The sequence below is a fragment of the Bombina bombina genome, chromosome 2 (genome assembly GCF_027579735.1).
Source record: "Bombina bombina isolate aBomBom1 chromosome 2, aBomBom1.pri, whole genome shotgun sequence".
Lineage (NCBI taxonomy): Eukaryota > Metazoa > Chordata > Amphibia > Anura > Bombinatoridae > Bombina > Bombina bombina.
Genome location: NC_069500.1, coordinates 1,333,689,995 through 1,333,713,565, shown reverse-complemented (window position 1 = coordinate 1,333,713,565; position 23,571 = coordinate 1,333,689,995). Strand labels below are relative to the sequence as shown.

The 23,571-nt window shown below is 39.8% G+C and overlaps 1 protein-coding gene across 1 annotated transcript in view; it reads left to right on the top strand.

The window, feature by feature from the left end:
* The first annotated feature begins 5,966 nt into the window (after positions 1-5,966).
* Positions 5,967-23,571, top strand: part of CFAP99 (cilia and flagella associated protein 99) — a 260,465-nt gene continuing 242,860 nt past the window's right edge. Inside the window, exons 1-3 of the mRNA XM_053700308.1 lie at positions 5,967-5,984; positions 6,085-6,229; positions 9,673-9,767. Of these exons, the coding sequence (XP_053556283.1) occupies positions 5,967-5,984; positions 6,085-6,229; positions 9,673-9,767 (258 nt within the window). The remainder of the gene's footprint in view (positions 5,985-6,084; positions 6,230-9,672; positions 9,768-23,571) is intronic.

Below are 23,571 nucleotides of genomic sequence, written 5' to 3'. Positions count from 1 at the left end.
AATATATCATCGCCCAGAAACACTTCCAGAAACTGCTGGGGGCTAAAACTTGCCATATCTATATTTATGCCAGCATTTGCTGTGAAGGGTGGGATATCTGGCCTCTGGAGATGAGGCGTTACCCACTCTTCAGCAGCAATGGCAGCAACACGCCTCCTTCTGGCAGGGGGGCTAGCAGGGGGGCTGGCAGGGGGGCTGGCAGGGGGCTAGCAGCCACAGATACATCACTATCAGTTGAGACTGCATCTAGTGATGTATCTGAGCACATGGCAGGGTCAAAATTGGGGTCTGGGTCAGAAATAGAGGCATCTGACTCTGACGCAAGGATGGCATACGCCTCCTCAGCACTATATCTTTTCTGTGACATTTTTGTATCTGTCACAGAAAACAATTACTAAAAAAAATGAAATTAACTAAATTAACTAGCAAAAAAGTACAGCTATGCTACTGCCAGTGATTTATAGCGATCACTGGCAAGCTAGGGGTTAATGGCTCTGAAAATTAAATTAAATTAACTAAATGTTTCTGAAAAGAGCCTTTGGGTTTTTAAAAAATTACAACAACAAAATTAACCCCTAAAAAAATGCACAGACAGCAAAATGCAGCAAAAAAAAAGTGCACCTATGCTACTGCCAGTGATATATAGTGATCACTGGCAAGCTAGGGGTTAATGGCTCTGAAAATTAAATTAAATTAAATTAACTAAATTAATTAACTAAATTAACTAGCAAAAAAGTACAGCTATGCTACTGCCAGTGATTTATAGCGATCACTGGCAAGCTAGGGGTTAATGGCTCTGAAAATTAAATTAAATTAACTAAATGTTTCTGAAAAGAGCCTTTGGGTTTTTAAAAAATTACAACAACAAAATTAACCCCTAAAAAAATGCACAGACAGCAAAAAAGTACAGCTATGCAACTGCCAGTGATTTATAGCGATCACTGGCAAGCTAGGGGTTAATGGCTCTGAAAATTAAATTAAATTAACTAAATTAATTAACTAAATTAACTAGCAAAAAAGTACAGCTATGCTACTGCCAGTGATTTATAGCGATCACTGGCAAGCTAGGGGTTAATGGCTCTGAAAATTAAATTAAATTAACTAAATGTTTCTGAAAAGAGCCTTTGGGTTTTTAAAAAATTACAACAACAAAATTAACCCCTAAAAAAATGCACAGACAGCAAAAAAGTACAGCTATGCAACTGCCAGTGATTTATAGCGATCACCGACAAGCTAGGGGTTAATGGCTCTGAAAATTAAATTAAATTAACTAAATGTTTCTGAAAAGAGCCTTTGGGTTTTTAAAAAATTACAACAACAAAATTAACCCCTAAAAAAATGCACAGACAGCAAAAAAGTACAGCTATGCAACTGCCAGTGATTTATAGCGATCACTGGCAAGCTAGGGGTTAATGGCTCTGAAAATTAAATTAAATTAACTAAATGTTCCTGAAAAGAGCCTTTGGGTTTTTAAAAAATTACAACAACAAAATTAACCCCTAAAAAAATGCACAGACAGCAAAATGCAGCAAAAAAAAAGTGCACCTATGCTACTGCCAGTGATATATAGTGATCACTGGCAAGCTAGGGGTTAATGGCTCTGAAAATTAAATTAAATTAACTAAATGTTTCTGAAAAGAGCCTTTGGGTTTTTAAAAAATTACAACAACAAAATTAACCCCTAAAAAAATGCACAGACAGCAAAATGCAGCAAAAAAAAAGTGCACCTATGCTACTGCCAGTGATATATAGTGATCACTGGCAAGCTAGGGGTTAATGGCTCTGAAAAGAGCCTTTGGTTCTATATTTTTTAACAAATAAAAGAAATAAATCTCTCTCTCTGCTAAATACAGGTCTCTCTCTCCAACAAAATGGCAAGTGAGGAGAGGGAGGGAGATCCACACTGATCATAGTCAATATTTACAAATATTGACATGATCAGACAAATGGGGTATTTTATTATTATTATTTTTTTTGGGTGGGAGGCTCAGATTGGGTGACCCTAGCTTGCCCCTATGATGAGGCAGGCTAGGGACACCCCCAGAGGCCCCATGATGCACTGGGCATCGCCATCTTGGATGCCTAGTGAAGGGGGAGGGGGGGGCTATTTTAGGATTTTTTTTATTTTATACGTTTTTTTTTAAAAAACATTTTTACTTTTATTTTATAACTAACTAAGTGCCTCGACCCACCGAGGCACTTAGCACACAAGCAGAGCATCGGAAGCGTGTCCGATCGCTTCCGATGCTCTGAAACACTGCCGGGCTCCACGTGGAGCGAAACCGGAAGTGATCACTCGTGGGGGAGTGATTAATCCGGTCCCGGCACTCGGGAACAGTATTGCAGGATGCCTAGACCTCAAGGCAAGCCTGCAATACTGTTAGAGCAGCTGGAAGCGATTTCGATCGCTTCCAGTGCTCTGTTTAACCGACGACGTATGCCATACGTCCTCGGCCGTTAAGTGCTTTTTTTTTGAGGACGTATGGCATACGTCGTCGGTCGTTAAGGGGTTAAAGTTGTCGAACTCTTCAAATGCAGTTTTTAAAGATGACATTAGTGTTGGTGATAGAAACCCGTTGTTTTTCTTCATTTTAGATGTAGATAATCACGCCAAACTGGAAAATGTTTCTTTTAAAATCAATAAAAGTAAATATTTAAAAAAACAATACTTTTAAAAGCTTTAGACGCGTCACTGGCACAAGTCTCTGACACCTTTTCAAAATGATGTACACTTTATCTGACACAGGCAAATGTCACTAACCAGCCAGATTGTAAGGATTTCCCTAGGGATGGGTGAATGTTTTGCAACATGTGAAAAATGAAACAAATTTAAACATATTCGTTCATTTTGAATGTTTGTAGAACATTCTAACATTCATTTAAAGGGACAGTCTACACCAGAATTGTTATTGTTTTAAAAGATAGATAATCCCTTTTTTACCCATTCCCCAGTTTTGCATAACCAACACAGTTATATTTATATATTTTTTACCTCTGTGATTATCTTATATCTAATCCTCTGCAATCTGCCCCTTTTTTCAGTTCTTTTGACAGACTTGCAGTTTAGCCAATCAGTGATGGCTCCCAGGTAACTTCACGTGCATGAGCACAGTGTTATCTATATGAAAAACATGAACTAACACCCTCTAGTGGTGAAAAACCTGTTAAAATGCATTCTTAAGAGGCGGCCTTCAAGGTCTAAGAAATTAGCATATGAACCTCCTAGGTTAAGCTTTCAACTAAGAATACCAAGAGAACAAAGAAAAATTGGTGATAAAAGTAAATTGGAAAATTGTTTAAAATTACATGACCTATCTGATTCATGAAAGTTTTTTGTGAACTAGACTGTCCCTTTAATGTAATAGTATTTCTAATTTCTTTCTTTAAATGTAATATTCAATTCAAATGTTTCTAATAATTTGATTCAAATGATGTAATATTCCAATTCAAAAAATATAATAAGTAAATTATGCAGTATGCAAAATAGAAACATTCAAATTGATATATTTTGTATCTATTATCTATCAATTTACTAAATTCCCTACTTCTGCATAGTATTTGTTAAATTGAATGTTACATTTGAAGTTTCTAATGTGGATATTCAATCTAATTCCAAAATGAAAGTAATATCTGAAAACCAGAAATAACATTTGAATACCAAATTTTATGGATTTTCATTCTTATCAATATTCGATTGTCCAAAACAAATGTCCACAGGACTCGTTTTACCAAACAAATGACACTTTCAGCACATTCGCCCATCCCTAGATTTCCCTACCTGAGCCCAGGTGAGTCAGTCATAGTGAGTGAGCGACTAACCAGTCAGCACCTCCTTTTGTAATGCAGCTGAAATAAAAGGGTATCTGCCAAGCCCTTTTTTTGGTTTGTTTAGAGTTCAGCAGCAGTGAAATATTCTTAAAGAGATCTTTATTGCATCATATTTGGGTCCTATCGTTACACAACATTTTGGGTAAACACCCTTAATCACCATACAGTGCAGCTGAACTCTACTGTTGTTTGGAATGAGCAATTAACCAGCCCAGGCAGAGAATTACCATCTGGCATGTTAGGAGTGTTTGAGGGTAGACCTTAAACGCATTGATTTCTGTGAAAGGGCTACTGCATTACCCCTTATCAATTCTGCAGGTACCCACAAGTCCACATCTTAAATTTAGCTGATTTAAAGTGAAAGTCAACCCTAGTATTTTTTAAACGCTAGGATTGACTATTGAAACAAATAATGGGGACTTTCATTCATGAAGTATAAGATACTTCATGCAGAAAGCTCCTTTATTTGTTTAAATTGATCGCCGTTTTTAGCTGCTAAGGAAGCCCACGGCAAAAATGTATTTTGCTAAGAGGTGACGTTTTCACCTCTTAGTAAACAGTGTGCCTGAAATCTGTCTGCCAAGGGCACCAAGCCGGATTTACTGCACAGCTATTGGCTAAGAGGTGAAAACTTCACCTCTCTAGCCAAACAGCGATCTGCCGTGGGCTGCCTTAGCAGCTCAAAGCAGCGATCACTTGAAACAAATAAAGGAGCTTTCTGCATGAAGTATCTTATACTTCATGACTGAAACTCCCTTTTATTTGTTTTAATAGTCAATCCAAGCGTTTCAAAAACGCTAGGATTGATTTTCACTTTAAGACCACAAAAATGTCCTTTATGAGAATAATAAATGTTAAATTATATAAAAACTACACAAGGGCCAGTTTATTGGTATTATTATTATTATTATTATTATCATCATCATTTATTTGTATAGCGCCGCCAAATTCCGTAGCGCTGGGTACAATGATAGGGGTATACAATGACAAAGATTTGTGATACAATACAAAACATAACAAGACTAAACAAATCTAGCACAGGAGGAAGAGGGCCCTGCTCCGGAGAGCTCACAGTCTATAGGTTTAGGGTGCAGAGACATAAGGTTGGGGTAGCTTGTTACATCGGTTGTATTTGCAGCAGTGAGTCAGGCAGTTCATGTACATGTATTAGCTTGGTTCGGATGCGGGATGGAGGAGAGATGGTAAGCCTCTCCGAATAGGTGGGTTTTCAAGGATCTTCTGAAGCTATACAAGGTTGGAGACAGTCTGATGGAGCGGGGTAGAGAGTTCCAGAGACAGGAGCAGCACGTGCGAAGTCTTGGAGGCGGGAGTGGGATGTAAAGATAACAGGAGTGTAGAGACGTAGGTCAGAGGTTGATCGAAGAGGACGGGATGGGGAGTATTTCACGATGAGAGAGGAAATATAGTTGGGAGTTAGACTGTTGAGTGCTTTGTAGGTTAGGGCTAATACTTTAAATTGTATTCTGGAGTGTATGGGGAGCCAGTGTAGAGACTGGCAGAGCGGAGCAGCTGATGTAGATCGTCGGCTTAGGTGGATGAGTCTAGCAGAAGCATTCATAATAGATTGGAGGGAGGAGAGGCAGTGTTTTGGAAGGCCATTTAAGAGTAGATTGCAATAATCAATGCGTGACAGGATGAGGGAATGAATAAGTATTTTTGTAGTATTTTGAGTAAGGAAGGGACGAATTCTGGAAATGTTGCGTAGGTGTGACCGGCAGGATTTGGTAAGCGTTTGTATATGTGGGTTGAATGTGAGTTCTGAGTCTAGTGTGACCCCAAGGCAGCGGACCTGGGGTGAGGTGTTGAGAATAGAGTCTCCAACCATCAGAGAAATGTCAGGTGTCGGATGTCTCGAAGAGGGGGGGAATAAGAAGCAGCTCAGTTTTGGACAGATTGAGTTGGAGGTAGTGTGAAGACATCCAAGAGAAAATTGCAGAGAGGCAGTCAGAAATCTGGTTGAGTAAAGAGGGAGAGATATCAGGAGAGGAAAGATAGATTTGGGTTTCATCAGCATATAGGTGGTACTGGAATCCAAAGGAGGCTATAAGTTTTCCAAGGCAGGATGTATAAAGAGAGAAAAGCAAGGGACCTATTGGTAGGCTTCTTATCTAACCAGTATGCAAGATTCAACACCAGTCATGATAATGATGGCGCCTGAAAGATATTTGTTATTCAGTGCAAAGCAACAATAGTTATGAAATTAGTAACTTACAAGTCTGTTATGTTTTCTCTTAGAACTTGAAGGATGCAGAAGAAACATTTGTACTAGAAGTATTATCTGGTAGTGTGCAGTACAGAGCACTCATGGATATAGTTGTCAATGGCTTCTATGCTAGAGATGGCAAGAACTTCCCACAGTCTGAAAAGAGTTTATATGTAGGTACGTATAATGTTAAAAGCCTTCATAAAAAATATTGGCATTCTAGAAACATAGGTGTTGATGGCTGATAAGAACCATAGGCCCAACATGTTGAGCTCAAACATTTGCGAGCAAGCAAAAATGGGTTTATTGCGGGTGCTCGTTGGGCTGGTATTAGAAGTTGAAAGTAAAGATCATCACTGGTGCACAATTGTGATTTACGCTGGAATGATTACTGCGATTTTAGAGCTCTGGTTAACTGTTTTGCAAAACAAAAAAGGTGCACAAAACACATCAAAAATACATTACAAAGTATAGTTACACTCATAATACTATCTAACAAAAATTATTTAAAACAAATTGTACACAAAAGTTATAAGGGCTCAAAGATAGGAGGTCCTAGAAATTTTATTTCTCAATCCTGCACCGTTACCTGTGCTCCGGCCGCCTTACTGTGAAAATGTCACTACTGTCAATTTAACTGGCATATGGTTCATCCGATAGGGGATGCACCATACGTCCTATGTAAAATAGTATCCATACGCTCCCGTGCTTGTAATTAGAAGCTGCATCGGGCAGAAGTTCCACTGCGCAAGTGCAGTCTTAGCAGCTTCTAAATACAAGGACGGGAGCGTGCGGATACTATTTTACATAGGGCGTATGGTTCATCCATCAAATTGACAGTAGTGAAATTATCACAGTGAGGCAGCCGGAGCACAGCTAACCATGCAGGATTGAGAAATAACATTTTAATAGAAATAATGCAAACTGGACAATTATTTTGGCATCAATATATATACAGTATATGTAATAATAAAATTATTTATATATAAAGTCATCTCATCTATGTGAATTTACCATCACTTTAACATTTAGATAAATACGTATACATGTCTAAAGATGTATATGTATATATATATATATACAGTGTATATATATATATATATATATATATATATATATATATATATATATATATATATATTTATATTTATATATATGTGTACATATGTATTTACAGATTTATATAAACACATAAATACATATGTACACATATATATATGTGTGTGTGTGTGCATTGGAGCTCTTTGCAGTTAAGTAGATGAAAACTTGTAAAAGCATATTTATGTAATATTCATATTTAATAAAGGATTTAACTATGCATCTACTATAAATATTTCACATTCCAATGTTCTGCACATAGCAGAATATGTTCTATGTACTGTATTTCTAAATCGACATTCTTATTTATATCTTTAAATATCTATAACTATATATAATCAAGTATAGATATAGGTATGAATATATATTGTACCAACATACCATCATATATTTATATAGAAATATGTATTTTATGAATAAATAGAACATATTCTTCTTTGTGAAGAACATTGGAATGTGGAATATTCATATTTTCATGTCGGGTTAGCGCGATCAGGTTTGCACGAGAGTGGGGTGTTTTTTCCCACACTTTTTTTTTCTTCCTTGACTTCTACAGGGAAATATGTGAATGTGCACGTGATATTGTAAGTTCGACTTTTTGTGCTCGTTGGGTTAGCGAACTAATGAAAACGGTTTGCTTTTGTCTCTTAATACGAGTGCAAAAAAGTTTACTTCTCGTGCAATTAACTCTCGAGCGGGAGCGTTAATGCTCCACTTGTAATGTGCCCCTTAGCCTTATGCTTATCCCAGACATTCAGGAAGTCCCCACAGTGTTTGTCCTTAACACCTCTTGAATCAACCACCCTTTCTGTGGAAAAGTGCTTCTGCAAATTACAATTAGGATATTAAAAGGAAAATAAACTTCAACTTTTAAATTATTGAATTCAGTAGTTTTTGCCTTGTATATGTCCCTGATGTTAACCCTTTTTGTGAAACAAACTATAAACGTTTTACCTACTTGTGAGCCTGTCCGCCTACAAAGATGATACATTTTGTCCATTGGTGTGCAGTATTGTTGGGTACACGTGGAGAAGGTCTCTACAGAAGCCAGTCAGATCCGGTACAAGCACAATGTTAAGTAAATAGGGAAACAAATGATACCTTTCTTATTGACTGGAGCGCCCATTGAGAAGGACAAAATAAAATTATATCGGCTGATGGGCGGCCAAGGTGACCTTACAAGAACGACTTTGGGCAAGATTACAAGTAGCGCTTAATGAGTTTTCCGAGCGTGATGTAGTCTTTTCGCAATTAATTTCCATTGCGCGGGTATTACAAGTTTTAGAAAATCACGATTGCGCAAGTGCATTCACCTTTTACGCAACAATCCATTTCTCACTAGAAAAGCTGTAGTTAACATCTTTGCGCAACAAAAACGTTTCATGAAACACTTTAAAAATACATTACAAAGTACGGTTACATTCATATTAACACTATCTAATAAAACTTATTTAAAAAAAATATTGCAAACAAAAGTTATATGGGTTTAAAGATACGAGATCCCGGGTGTTAAAAAAATAAAAAAGCAGACAAAGGGATTTTGCCTTGACATACGTACACATACATACAGATTTATACATATAGACATATGTTTAGCAATGGAGATAATGAAAATATTTCACATTACAATCTTATGCACAGTAAACAATATCTCAGATGTATTTTCAAAGAGATTTTCGCATATAGATTTAAAGATATCTATATATATATATATATATATATATATATATATATATATATATTTATATATATATACTGTGTGTATATATATATATATATATATATATTCATATACATATCTCGCTATAAAAAGATATATCAGTCCAAAAACCATCACATATATAGAGAAATATTTATTTAAAATAAAAAAAAAACATATTCCGTTGCGAAAAGATTTTCGTAATATGAAATATTTGCATTTTCATGTACACTTTTTGAGGAGAATACGTCAAGGGCTTTGCGCAACATATTAGGGTTTTTGTGTTTTTTTTCCCATTTGTCTTCTCCATTGACTTCTAGGGGGAATACGTGAACACACACGCAATTTCGCAGTTTGCATTACGCGGCTTAATGCGTTGCCAAAATAAGTTGTTAATCTAATTTTAATAGCCGTTTAACCCTAAATGCGAAAAAGCCATAACGCGCACTGAGTTTTCGCAACTGATTTGCCGCTCGACTTGTAATCTTGCCCTTTGGTAGGTAAAATGTAAACATTTATAGGCTGCTTTTATAAAAAAGGTTAATATCAGTGACATATAAAATGCCCACACAATTGAAATTAAAAGTTTTAAAAGCTGATGTTTATTGTCTGTTTAATGTGTTAGCTAGCTCAGAAGTCCATTTACTTATTTGTGTGTGTGTGTTAAAACTGTTTATTATGTCAATATATGTTGGAATAAACTACAATACTACTAAATTAAACTAATGTAACAATCTCTTTATGGTTTTTCTTAAACTGTTTAAATGCAGATTTTTTATCATTTTGTCTGTATATTAACATTTTGCTAATGTTTCTCTTGCAGCAATATGCTACATAGCCACATTTCAGATGGAAGAACTTGGATTTCATAATTTCACTAGAATTGTTAAATCTCAAGACATTGACAAAACGTGCAAGGTAAAAAACTGTGGTGAATCAACATAAGCAGAAGCAATTATTTTATTATCTATTAAGTATAATACCTGGTACAAATGTAAGCTGTAGAAAACATAGGGGCCCATTTATCAAAGGGCTTGCGGACCTGATCCGACACTGCGGATCAGGTCCGCAAGACCTCGCTAAATGCGGAGAGCAATACGCTCTCCACATTTAACATTGCACCAGCAGCTCACAAGAGCTGCTGGTGCAACGCCGCCCCCTGCTGACTCGCGGCCAATCGGCCGCCAGCAGGGAGCTGTCAATCAACCCGATCGTATTCGATCGGGTTGATTTCCGGCGGTTCCTGTCCGCCTGCTCAGAGCAGGCGGACAGGGTTATGAAGCAGCGGTCTTTAGACCGCTGCTTCATAACTTGTGTTTCTGGCGAGTCTGAAGACTCGCCAGAAACACGGCCCTTCAAGTTCCATACGGAGCTTGATAAATGGGCCTGATTGTCTCTTCCCAAGTACCCTTTCAGCAAGCAATTGCTTCTTGTGTATGCAGGGGTCAGCACAACGGCTCAAAGGCTTAATACATGAAGGACTAATTATTCACTTCCATTGTGAAGTGTGTTAGCTATATTTGGTAATATTTTTGAAGAAAAGATATGTTTTATAATGACCTTTGTTGCAACAATGCTAAAACCCTAACTGATTTTATAAAAGTTAGTGCTACATGGATAAAGTGTTTTTTTTTCCTGTTTTTAAAAACTCTGCATCAGATTGCTGTGCTTATCTGCACAATCAATTAAAGGGACATGAAACCCAAAATTAAACTTTTATGGTTCAGTTATAGGATTCAATTTACTTCTGTTATCAAATGTACAGTGTTCTTTGAGTATCCTTTGTTGAAAAGCACACCTAGGTAAGCTTAAGAGTAGCAATCCACTTCTGTAAGATACCTGGTAGCTATGCACATATGCCTCTTGTCATTGGCTCACCAGATTTGTTCATCTACCTCCCTGTAATGCATTCCTGCACTGGAGCTGAGAACAAGGCTCCCATTGGAGCCTATGGAAGTCTGCTCTCGTGAGCGCTCTGGTATTACTCAGTGAAAAGCAAATATCAATTTCATGAAAGCGATATTTAGTCATCCACTTGTAATCTGACACTAAATGTGCTATAAAGTGTAAGTAGATAATATCATTTGGTGTAAGGAATCCTTATACGTCTTTTATTCTGTGAAACTAAGTAATTAATTTTTTTAATGAAAAAAAGTTTTTTATTGAGTTTTCAACATTTTACAAGTATAAAATCAGACCAACCGTGTTACAATTTCAATTGATTTACAATTCTTCGTGTCACTAAATACTGTGATTAAAGGTATATAACAAAAAGACCACCATACAGCAGACAATAAGTAATGAGTAGATATGCATAGCATAGCATGACCGTTAGTTGACAGTCCTATCCCTAAACACCCTTTATTACTCCATTTAGATCCTCCCTGGAGGAGGACCCGGCTCAGCATTTATGACCTGTAAATTATTTCCAGAATTTCTAGCCCCTACCACGGGAAAATTGGATTCAACTCTTAGAGAGGGGAGAGGGAGATGTGTTGTGACCCACCCAGACTGTCTGGGCAGGAGCGGAGGTGGCAGGGGCCAGACTCATAACTCCTTTCCTAGCCTCACCTAGCTCTTCTATCTATTTCTGGCCTCGATGTACATTATCCAGGGCTCCCACATTAGTAAAAACTGTTCTTTTCTATCCAGAATATCTGCGGAGGCGCTGCTCATTTGGTAATAATAGTCAACTTTATTCTTGATTATCAAAAAAGAGGGTACTGTGGTCTTCCAATATCTTGCTATAGTTAGCCTGGTTACAGTGCAAATCAGCGCTACTAATTTGTTTGCTTTTCTAGATAGATTTAATATAGGCTCATGTAACAGTGCCTGAGAAGGAGTTAAGTTAATTTGCCTATCCAGGATTTCACTCAGGAGCTCTGATGTTTGGGACCATATGCGTGAAACATGACAACAGTTCCACCACATATGTGCATATGTGCCGCTTTCAGTACAACCGCGTAAACAACTTGTGTTCGCGCGCGCTGCATGGATTCTCGATGGGTGGAAGTACCATCTGTAAGCTACCTTGAGAAAGTTTTCCTTCCAAATGCGCACAAATAGAGAAGGAAGTACCAAACTTCAAAATATCGCACCACTTTTCAGCGGTCCATGTAAAATTAAATTCTGTCTCCCATTTTATCATAAATGGTAATTTACTAAGCTTGGATGGGGTATTAAATAGGATATATAAGTTGGAGATCGCCCCTCTCATCTGTTCAGTGGCTAAACAGAGTCTCTCTAGATAAGAACTAACAGTTAGCTGGTTTTGTCCTAAAATTTCATCTACTCTCGCTCTCAATTGCAGGTAATGAAACCAACTCTCTCTTTCTTGTTTATTTAAATCGGCATATTGGTAGAATGTTAATAGCTTGGTGCCTACCAGGGCATCTGCAGTGCAGTACAGGCCCTTGTTTGCCCACTTCTCCTGTGTAGTCTGGTCATAATGAGTAGATAATGTCACTAGGGGGGTCGCCTTCGACCCCTTAGGTATCAAAGTGTATTTGGTTGTTAGTGTTTCCCACAGTGCTAGTGTGTGCGCTATAGTAATAAAGCTTCTCCATTTAGGGGGCCTATCTTTTTTAGCAGTCCACAACAATTTATAAATGGGGTGTATCCTCAACATATCTGATTCTATTTGAACCCATTGAATTCTATCCAATTGGTTATGCCACAGAGAAGACTGTGCCATCCTGGCCGCGTAGTAGTACGCTATCAGGTCTGGCATTCCCATCCCCCCTCCTGTTTTATGTCTGAGAAGTGTTTGTTTATTGACTCTGGATCTTCGGTATTTCCAAATGAACGCTACCAGGTCTTTTTGTGTTTTCCGTAATACAGTGGTGGAAACGTTTATAGGTAGTGAACGAAAGAGATACAAAATTTTGGGTAGTACCGTCATCTTAATTGATGTCAACCTGCCATATAGGGAGATATTTAGTTTGTTCCACCTTGATAGTAAAGTTTTTATATGAGTGAACATAGGTGTGTAATTCAGTTTGTAAAGATGGTCCAGATTATTCGGGATTGTGATACCCAAATACTTTATGCCCTTGTCAGCCCAATTAAAATCGAAATTCAAGATCAATCATTTTTTGGTATGTTCTGGGAGATGTGTACTTATTGCCTCGCACTTATCATTGTTAATCTTGTATCCCGAAATGTTGGCGAATCTATTAATCGTGGAATATACTAGAGGAAGGGAAATCATGGGCTTAGTAACTGACAGAATTACATCATCTGCAAATAGACTGATCTTATGTTCCCTGTCGCCTATCTTAATGCCATTAATATCTACATTTTGCCCGATGCTTGTTGCCAGCGGTTCAATGCACAAGGCGAACAACAATGGTGATAATGGGCACCCCTGTCTGGTTCCATTAAGAATATTTATAGGTGAGGATTTATACCCCGCTATTCTGATGAAGGCGGAAGGGTGGGAGTATATTGCCGAAATTGCTGTACAAAAATTTCCCTTAAAGCCCATATTTTTTAGAACTGCAGTGAGGTAATCCCAGTTTACACGATCAAATGCCTTCTCTGCGTCTAATGAAAGAAACAGAGAAGGCACATTTTGTTTTGAAGCATAGTCCACAAGATCAATAATTTTCCGAATGTTATCTGGGGCCTCTCTATTACGGATAAAACCCACCTGATCTTGATGAATGAGCTTTGGAAGAATATCATTTAGTCTAGTTGCTAAGATTTTTTAAATAATTTGATATCCAAATTAATCAGGGAGATGGGCCTATAATTTTTACAGTGTTGTTTACATTTCCCAGGCTTAGGGATTACTGATATACGAGCCTCAAGAAGTTCCTTGGGGATAGTTCCCCCCTCTAGTATGTGGTTGAAACTTTCAACCAAGATGGGGCCAAGATCCTGTGCAAACGTTTTATAAAAAATACCTGAGTACCCATCGGGGCCTGGCGCCTTACCCATCTTTCTAAGTAATTAATTTTAACAGTTACATAGAAGTAATATTTTACCCAGACCGGTGATGAAGAATATCTTGGCTTATAATTGTAGGTAATTATTAGCTGATGCATTTTGTATGGTGAAGATGGGATTTAAGGTTAGCAGAATATAATTGTTTAATTGGCGTAGGCTTTGCGTGCCATGTGTGCAGTTGTACTATTATTGAATCATAGGTCGTTTTTACTAGAATAAAATGAAGAAAGGTGAGCGCGTAAAAAAGCTGAAGACACGTGTAAATAAGAAGAACACATAATAAATATTTATCTCCAAAACATTTATAAAAGTAAACGATATACAAGAATAAAACACTAAGGGCTGGATTACAAGAATTGGTGTACCCCTGTCGGGTTTGCGCACATAAGTCCGACAGGAGTACACTAATTCTTCATGTACGCTAACCTGACATAAACGATCTTAAGTTATGTATTTATTAAATGAAAAATATTAATAATGTAAATAATTATTATAGAATATACTGTATATATATATATATATATATATATATATATTCAATATTTAAAATTTTATATTTCAATAGTGTGCTTTAATATAACTAATTCTGCATGTACGCTAACCCGATACCGCGTTAGACCTAATGTGTGAAACCCGGAGCACGTTACACATATTTTACATTCCTATGTTCTTCACATATATAAGTAGCTATGTAGGTGTGTGTCCATGATTTTCATTTATAAATTATTGGGTGTTTGGATCAGCAATTTAATTTTGAACTATCAAATAACTGAAGGATACAGTAATATTTCAGTAGGGAAATGAGTTTTATTGGAGTAACAGAAAATGTGCAATATGCATCAAAACTAAATTAGACAGGTGCATAAATTTGGGCACCCTTGTCATTTTGTTGATTTGAATACATGTAACTACCTAGCACTGATTAATTGTAACACACAATTGGTTTGGTGAGCCCATTAAGCCTTGAACTTCATAGACAGGTGCATCAAATCATGAGAAAATGTATTTAAGGTGGCCAATTGCAAGTTGTCGTTCTCTTTGACTCTCCTCTGAAGAGTGGCAACACGGGGGCCTCAAAACAACTCTCAAATGACCTGAAAACAAAGATTGTTAAACATTATGGTTTAGGGTAAGTCTACAAAAAACTATTGCAGTGATTTTAGCTGTCAGTGTCCACTGTGAGGAACATAGTGAGGAAATGGAAGACCACAGGCACAGTTCTTGTTAAGGCCAGAAGTGGCAGGCCAAGTAAAATATCAGAGAGGCAAAGGCAAAAGATGGTGAGAACGGTCAAAAACAGCCCACAGACCACCTCCAAAGACCTAAAACATAATCTTGCTGCAGATGGTGTCACTGTGCATCGTTTAACAATTCAGCACACTTTGCACAAGGAGAAGCTGTATGGAAAAGTGATGCGGAAGAAGCCTTTTCTGCACACACGCCACAAACAGAGTCGCTTAAGGTATGCAAACGCACATTTGGACAAGCCAGGTTTATTTTGGAAGAAGGTGCTGTGGACTGATGAAACAAAGATTAGTTATTTGGCCATAACAAGGGGCGTTATGCATGGCAACAAAAGAACACAGCGTTCCGAGACAAACACTTGCTACCCACAGTAAAATTTGATGGATGTTTCATCATGCTGTGGGGCTGTGTGGCCAGAGCCGGTACTGGGAATCTTGTTAAAGTTGAGCGTCGCATGGATTCCACTCAATATCAGCAGATACTTGAGAATAATGATGAGGAATCAGTCACAAAGTTGAAGTTACGCCAGGGCTGGATATTTCAACAAGACAACGACCCAAAACACTGCTCAAAATCTACTCTGACATTTATGCAGAGGAACAAGTACAATGTTCTGGAATGGTCATCTCAGTCCCCAGACTTAATATCATTGAAAATCTGTTGGGTGATTTGAAGCGGGCTGTCCATGCTCGGCAGCCATCAAACTAACTGAACTCGAGTTGTTTTGCAAGGAGTAATGGTTCAAAATACCTTCATCCCGAATCCAGACACTCATTACAGGCTATAGGAAGCGTCTAGAGGCTGTTATTTCTGCTAAAGGAGGCTCTACTAAATATTGATGCAATATTTCTGTTGGAGTGCCTAAATTTCTGCACCTGTCTAATTTCGTTTTGATGCATATTGCACATTTTCTATTAATCTAATAAACCTCATTTCACTACTGAAATATTACTATGTCCTTCAGTTATTTGATAGATCAAAATGAAATTGCTGATTCAAACACCCAATTATTTATAAATGAAAATCATGGAAATAGTCAGGGGTGCCTAAACTTTTGCATACAACTGTATATGTATGTATGTATATATGTGTATATATATATATATATATATATATATACACACACACACACATACACAGGGGTGGAACTACCGGAGGGTGCAGCGGTTCCATGATGAATTGAATGATTATCCCTGATCCCTGACTGTGGCACATACATTGGCACCTCCTCCGCTCCTGACTGACTGCACGTGTAGTCAGTCAGTGAGAGAGAGAGACTTCACTGAGCGGGGCGGCGTGAGATTAAAATAGTCAGTATTGGGAAGATCCAGACAGCAGAGAGGAGGTGCACATTTGCAGTGGGAGGAGGACTAAAGACAAAGTTGTGCAGTATAGAGAAGACAGTTTGGAGAGGAGGATTGTGGATGAGGAGAAACTGCAGGCTAATGCGCATGCGTTTTGCGGCAACAGGGAGCCTTGATTTTGTCCGGGATTTCCAATTCTGCAGCAGAGAAGCTGAGCTTGTGCCACTGCCACCGAGAGCAAGCGGTGTCCAAGAGGGGATTTAAAGCAAGCACGGCTGGAATTAGTTGTCAAAAACTCAGCCTCAGACCCCCACAAGCTCATCTCCCATACGTTTCCATGGAAGATCTGCACAGAGTTACATGTAAGTGTTGCCATCTGCTGCAGAAGGGTTATGTCCATTTATTTACAATGCTGCAAATTTACGAGATGGGGTAGATGGATGCCCCTCTATTTAAAATATATCTTGCATTATAATTGGAAAGTTTTCTTTTTTTCATTAAAGAAAAAAATATAGGTTTAATGTGTCCTTTGAAATTTATTGGATATTGAGTAATACCTATAACAGTTTTTTTTTAAAAAAAAACATGCATATGTATCAAATTCACATTTTTGGGGGGTGGGGGCCCTTCTTAGATTCTTTCAGCTGGGCCCTGTGGTTTCTAGTTACGCCTCTGTATATATGTATTTAAAATAAATATAACATTATCCTGTATGTGACGTACATTGGAATTTTAAATATTTACAGTAAATGCACTGTAAAACACATTTTTCTTCATAAATGGAAAGAGTCCACAGCTGCATTCAGTACTTGGGAATTCAGAACCTGGCCACCAGGAGGAAGCAAAGACACCCAGCCAAAGGCTAAAATACCCCTTCCACTTCCCTCGCCCCCCAGTCATTCTTTGCCTTTCGTTCCAGGAGGTTGGCAGAGAAGTATCAGAAGTTTTTCAATAGTCTCTTATGGAGGGTAGTACTCTTCAGCATGGGACTGGAGTTTTAAGTAGTCCTGTCAGCCTCTCAGTGAGAGCATGGGCGAAAGTTAGAGTCCGGAGATGCAGGTAAAGTCTTTCTGCGAAACTCATATTAACAGCTCCACAAGCAATCAGCATTAGCGAGTTTCGCTGCCTGCTTTTTTCTCTCAAGTCTATTGCAGAAGCGATGCTACTATCTGTCACACTTGAAGGGCCGTGTTCCTGTTCCACGGCGTACATTCCCATAAGATCATTTCATTTTACTTTCATCATGGATGTATTGTAATTACAACTGTTTATCCGAGGGGAGCTACAACCTTTCGGGGATAACTCATGGCTATTTTGAAACATAACGGCCTATGTCTAGTGACGCGGCCTTTAAGGTCGGGCGCGCTTTAGCATGGACTGCACGGTTTACCTTGTGACTCCATTTCCGCATTCCTGACCATGTGGCAACAGAGAAATCCTGGTCCGCTGGTGTCTGGTTCTCTGGAGGTGGTGAGTGCCCCAGCCATTGGGGGTGTAAGGTGCTGTTTAGATTTTTCTTATTGGTCCATTTTTTATTCAGTGTCCCAGTTATGGAGGATTCTGATTTTTTGGAGACGGATGTCTCTGATTCAGACTCTACTTCTTGCAAAGAATATGAATTGGCCCGGGTGATACATGCCCATCAGTTATGTTCTGAATGCCGTTTTAGAGTGCTCTGTTCCTCGGGATCGGGAATCAGGTGCCCACTGAGCCATCCGCATCTGGGGATTCTATTTCCCACGCAACGAGTTCCCTACCACCAACTCTTACTACGCATGCTAGTAACCCAAACACTACTTATCCTTCTATGGAGTGTGGCCTGTTCCCACTGGAGGTTATATAAAGTCCAGAGAATATCAATCAGCACCTGCACCACTTGCACGCCATATAGGGGTACCACCAAACCCTACTCACAACATAGTAGAAATCCAAGAAGTATGGCAGCAATCAGTGGTTTTAACAAATGGTTTTTATTTGGAGCACAGCAAACAAAGCGACACGGTTCCGCATGGCCATATCTTTGGCGCTGGCGCATCTGCACCTCCCGGGAGTGTGCTTTCGATATTCTCTGTGTTCCGTTCACTGGGGCTCGTCAGGCGCAGGATTGCCTGGTCCAGTTCAGCCCTCCGGGGGAGCGACTGTCCCTGAGGCCTCAGAGGGTCAACCTTCGGGGCCAGTGTTTTCTTTTGTTATGGTGGAGGTATGTTATGCCTTTCGTTATAGACTGGCACGCTTTCGTGTTCTACTAAGGCACGTTTTTGTCATTGCTGGAGGATCCCACTCTTAATGGGTTTGGGGATTCTCAGTCTTAATCTTCGACTGGCTTGCATGCATAGGATAAGGGGATAAAGTAATCTTTTTCTAATCTTTGTTATTTGTGTATCCTTTTCCAGTTCTGAGCTTGGAAGTCTCGGACCCCTGTTGGGCTGGTCCTGCAGGTCTGTCCGTTCCTCCTGTGCGATAACCTACGGGTTACCTTATCTTTTATTTTCATCCGGTGAGCATGTTTTTTTATTTGGTCTAAAGCTCATGTTTTGGTGTGATGTTTCCTTCGGGAACTTTCTTCTCTGGAATTGATACTCGCGATTTTGTGGTTGTACTGTTTACAAAAGTCTGTCTGACTTTTTTATCCCTCCATCTCGGGGGAGACTCGGTGTGGCCTTGACAGTGCTGGGGCCCTTAGTTTCAGGCTGGTCCTGACTGGGTACAAATCCTTCTGTCTTTGAGGCCTAGCTCAGACACGTGGCACCTTTTTATGTCCGGTTGGTCCGGTGAGGGCGCCTAGTGATCTCAATATGGTTTGTGTTGTTTACTTGTTTTATTTTACAAGCTTCAACTAGCATCCTGAGAGGACTTGACGGTCCGTTGTTGCTTAGGGGCATGGGGGGATTGGTTCAGTCCTCATTCGCCTTTCAATCTAGTGGGCCGGGACTCTGTTGAGGTCAGCGGCGACATGCTCAGTCGTTTCGGATTTTTCCGGGAACTAGAGTGTTCCTTCCCGTTTTGGGTTGGAGACTTGGAGGATTTAGGTCCTTCATACCGCCGTTCTTACGGTTTTGCCTTTCATGGTCTCTGGGAAGTGTCCTTTTAGGACTTGTTCCTTTTAGAGGTTCTCTTCCTTTGGGTCGAGACTTTCTGGACTTCGTCCGATTTTTCTGGCGGTTTTGGCAAGTTAACTTACGAAGTGAAGGCTGTGAGGCTCTATCTTCCTTCGGGAGTTAATCGTCTCCATATCAGGGGCAATAGGAGGTGTTGTCTCTTTTTCCAAGCTTTTTGCTTAGGGGATGTTTTTCTGCCTGGGTTCGGGATGCTTTGCATTCTTCTCCTTGGGTGTGGTCCTCTGGAACATTAATCCGAAAGGATTATGGAGACTAGCCTTTCTTTCTACTCTCTTTCGGGTGACTCTGTTCTCATTCTCATTTCCCTTAGTGTTGGCTTGGGGCCTTTGGGTTCTAGAGTAATTGCGTGACTTTGTCGCGGCCTAGCACCTTGTTGGGGGGGGGGTATTGACCTCCGGCTAAGGGTGTTCTTTCCTTTGGACTTGGAATTACGAGTGAGTCCTGTACCTCTTCTTTGGGTTTCCCGGTTCTCATCCCCTGTGAGGTCTGATTGCTTCAGACGGGGTATCTTGTGTTCCCTGGGGGTGTCGTTCGTTCTAGGACAATTCTGGGTCCCGGGTCCAGAGTTCTTGTCTTGGATCCTTCTTAGATGTCTGGAGACTTATGATCCTGTGGACAGGTTTGGGACAACCCAGTTTTCAGGGACCCTATGTTGCGACATAGGGGCTAGCTCATTGGGTTTGCAGCAGGAAGGCCAGAGTTCACATCCACCTTCGGGTACTGGTTATAAACTTTAAGGCCTGACTTGTCCTTCGGACGGAGTGTGCTCCTCTTTATGAGGAGTTTTTTCTCTGTTGGGTCAACAGTGGTGTATGTATGATTTTTCATTTGGTCCGTCTTTTGATCATACTATGGCTTCATGTCTTGTGGACATGTACGCTGTTCTTATCTGTGCCCTTCCCTTTTGAGGGGATAGTTTGCCTTCCTTATGAGCTGAGGTTTCCTCTCTCTGGAGGGTCTTTGTCCTCCCCCGTGTGTAGGAGGTTGGATCAGGTGGCTTATTCTGTAAGGGGCAACATCTGCTGCTCTGTGGGCTCTGTTCCACCTGTTGGAATTTGATCTCTCTACGTAGATACTGTCTAAGAGAGCTGTGACAGGTCTTCCTACGGATCTATTTCACATTTCTCTGTTCCAGGTCCTAGGGGGTTCTCCTTGGGAGTGCCTTTTTAAGGAAGAGCGGATTGGGTTGGAACCCGAGCTCTGTTAGGGTGGGTGATTCCCCCCTTTTTCTTAATCCATTCCCTGGGTGCTTGTGGTTGGGGTCTTTCTGTCCCCGCTGTCTATCAGACATGTCTGTCGCTTGGGCTGGTCCGGTGTTGGAGCAGGATCTGAGATCTGTTGCTCTGCTAAATTCGTCCTTGGTGCATTCGAGGTACGGTAAGCCTCTTGAAGTATCTTCTTTCTCCATGTTCAAGATTTGTGGGAAGGACTGGCGGCTCTTAGATAGCCTGCAACCTTTTCCGCTGGTTAGTGGATACTTAGCAATCTGAAGGATCCTTTCTTCAGCTGCTTTCTGCTTGCCCTGCAAGTATTTAAGTTTTAGAGTCATTTTTAGATTACTGCAGCGTGCAGTGTTTTTGCTTCAGGTGTTGTTCGTCAGACCTATCCAAGTTTGCTGCACGAGGTTTCGTTTCTGAATATTTCGGTATTCTGAGCTACCTTTTTGCAACTTGGGGACCTGCGTCTTCAGTTGCTTTTTAGAGTGCGGTTGCACTGTGTTAAGGGAAGATCCTCTTTGTTCAGAATCCCAGCCTTATCTCGTGGTTTCTGTATTTCTGGTGTCTGGGCATTGCCTCTCCTTGTTTCTATGAGACTGGTGGGTCTCTGTTGGTCTGGAGTTCCTTATGCTAACTGGACAGCTAGCTCAGCGTACTAATGCACTGTGGCTACTCTGCACTGTAGCAAACCGAGGGTTGCAAGTTCGATCCCCGGGGAGGTCTACTCAGTTTTCCTCCTTTCGAGGTTGATAAGATGAGCAGCGCCTTAAGGGGGATTAGCCGCGCTTTACAAGTACATTCATGTTTTCTCCGTGTCTTTTCTTCTTTGTGGAAGAATACGGTAGTTTATTCCCTTTCTTTAGTAAGGGGTGTGTTGTTTAGAGACCGACTGCTGGGCGACGGTGTCTCCTGGAGGCTGTTGACTCAGCCGAGTCTAGTTCCTGCGGTCTCTAGCAAGGCTTGTGGACTATCTGCGGTCAGTGTCCTTGGGCCTTTTCCTTTTTTTCAAAGTTGTTCTTGGCTTCGGACGAAATGGGATTTTGTTGGGTAGGGGTTTTCAGTCCTGGTGCCCTCAGGTTAGGCCACCTCTTGTACCCTCCCATTTTTGCATTCAGTGTCCTCTATAGCTTTGGTATTGTTTTCCCTAAAGTAATACAGCTGTGGACTTTCCATTTATGAAGAAAAACATAAATTATGTTTTCTGTTCTTCTGGCACCTTTTCACCCTGATATTTCTTCTACTGTTCCTTGTTCCTTGGCAGAATGACTGGGGGATGAGGGAAGTGGGAGGGGTATTTAAGCCTTTGTCTGGAGTGTCTTTGCCTCCTCCTGGTGGCCAGGTTCTGAACTCCCAAAAGAAATGAAAGAAATTGTGGGGTTTCATGCCCTTTAAAGCCTTGTTATGGTGAACAATGTTGGTGTTAGAAATGTTTGTTAGCATCTCATTTTAAACATATGTTGATCGTAGCAGCTTTAGTTTCTGATTTATCATGTATTGTTATTTATCCAAATGTATTCTAATTAGCACAACTGGTATTTTTTCTGAGAGGGCTGGCAACCTAGCCTCATTTGCACTAAGCTGTACCAGGTGTAGGAGGGCCCTAGTCAACTTGTGATAATGATCTATTATGTTAACTGATGATAATCCAAATTGCATATTATATATATGTAATTATGCAGTTGTCTACTTAACCTTTAACGATGTACATATTTTACCTCAGTGATAATTCTTTAGGAGTGCACAATGGTGTAAAAACATCTTAGACTTAATCTGCATTGTGTGAATGTGCTCGTTCCGTCCTTCTCACCAGCATGCACATCAGACTCCGCCCTTGGAATACCCATGACTCCGTCCACAGTCTTCCCACAGTCTTCTTTTTGAATAATTTCCCTAGTTATATTTAAGTGTGTGTGTAATTCTGGTCACTTATCTGTACAAGAGAGATGGGCTATAAGTACTCTTCCCAAGCGGAAATGACCACTGACCCAATCAGCACAGGCAATTGTGCAGCTGGGTTGTGTGACTGCACCAGTTTCCACCTTGGGCCAGCAGTTGAGTGTTTAACTCCTTTGAAGGGTCTAAACATATAAACTTGCAGGGTCGCTTGTGCTAAAATGATATGCCCTAACGAATTGGAGCATGCATTTTTTGCACTATAATGGAGCTTTAACATACTAACAAAGTTAAAATTAAAACAATTGTAAACAATACTTAACCCCTTAACAACCTGTGCCGTGGGTCGATTAGCCCTTAAATGGACATGAAAAACATTTTTTCTTTCATGATTTAAAAAGAGCATGCAATTTTAAACAACTTTCAAATTTACTTCTATTATCTAATTTGCTAATTCGTTCTCCTGTTATTCTTTGTTTAAAAGCATATATAAATAGACTCAGTAGCTGCTGATTGGTAGCTACACATAGATGCCTCGTGTCGTGCGATTGGCTCACCTATGTGCATTGTTATTTCTTTAACAAAGGATATTTAACGAATTAAGTAAATTAGATCATAGAAGTAAACCGGAATGTAGTTTCAAATTGTATACTCTACCTGAATCATGAAATATTTTTTGGGGGGTATAATGTTCCTTTAAGGACACCTGCCCTACCCTCTACTGCAGCTGTGTCCTGGGCTCTAGCGTGTCAGTTTTACTGCTGTCAGGGGGGCGCAGTATGGTTTGGCTCCTAACAAACAATAAATAATTAAAGGGACACTAAACCCAAAATGTTTCTTTCATGATTCAGGTAGAGAATACAATTTTAAACAACATTCCAATTTACTTTTATTATCTAATTTGCTTCATTTTTTAGATATCCTTTTTTTGAAGAAATAGCAATGCACATGGGTGAGCAAATCACACAAGGCATCTATGTGCAGCTACCAATCA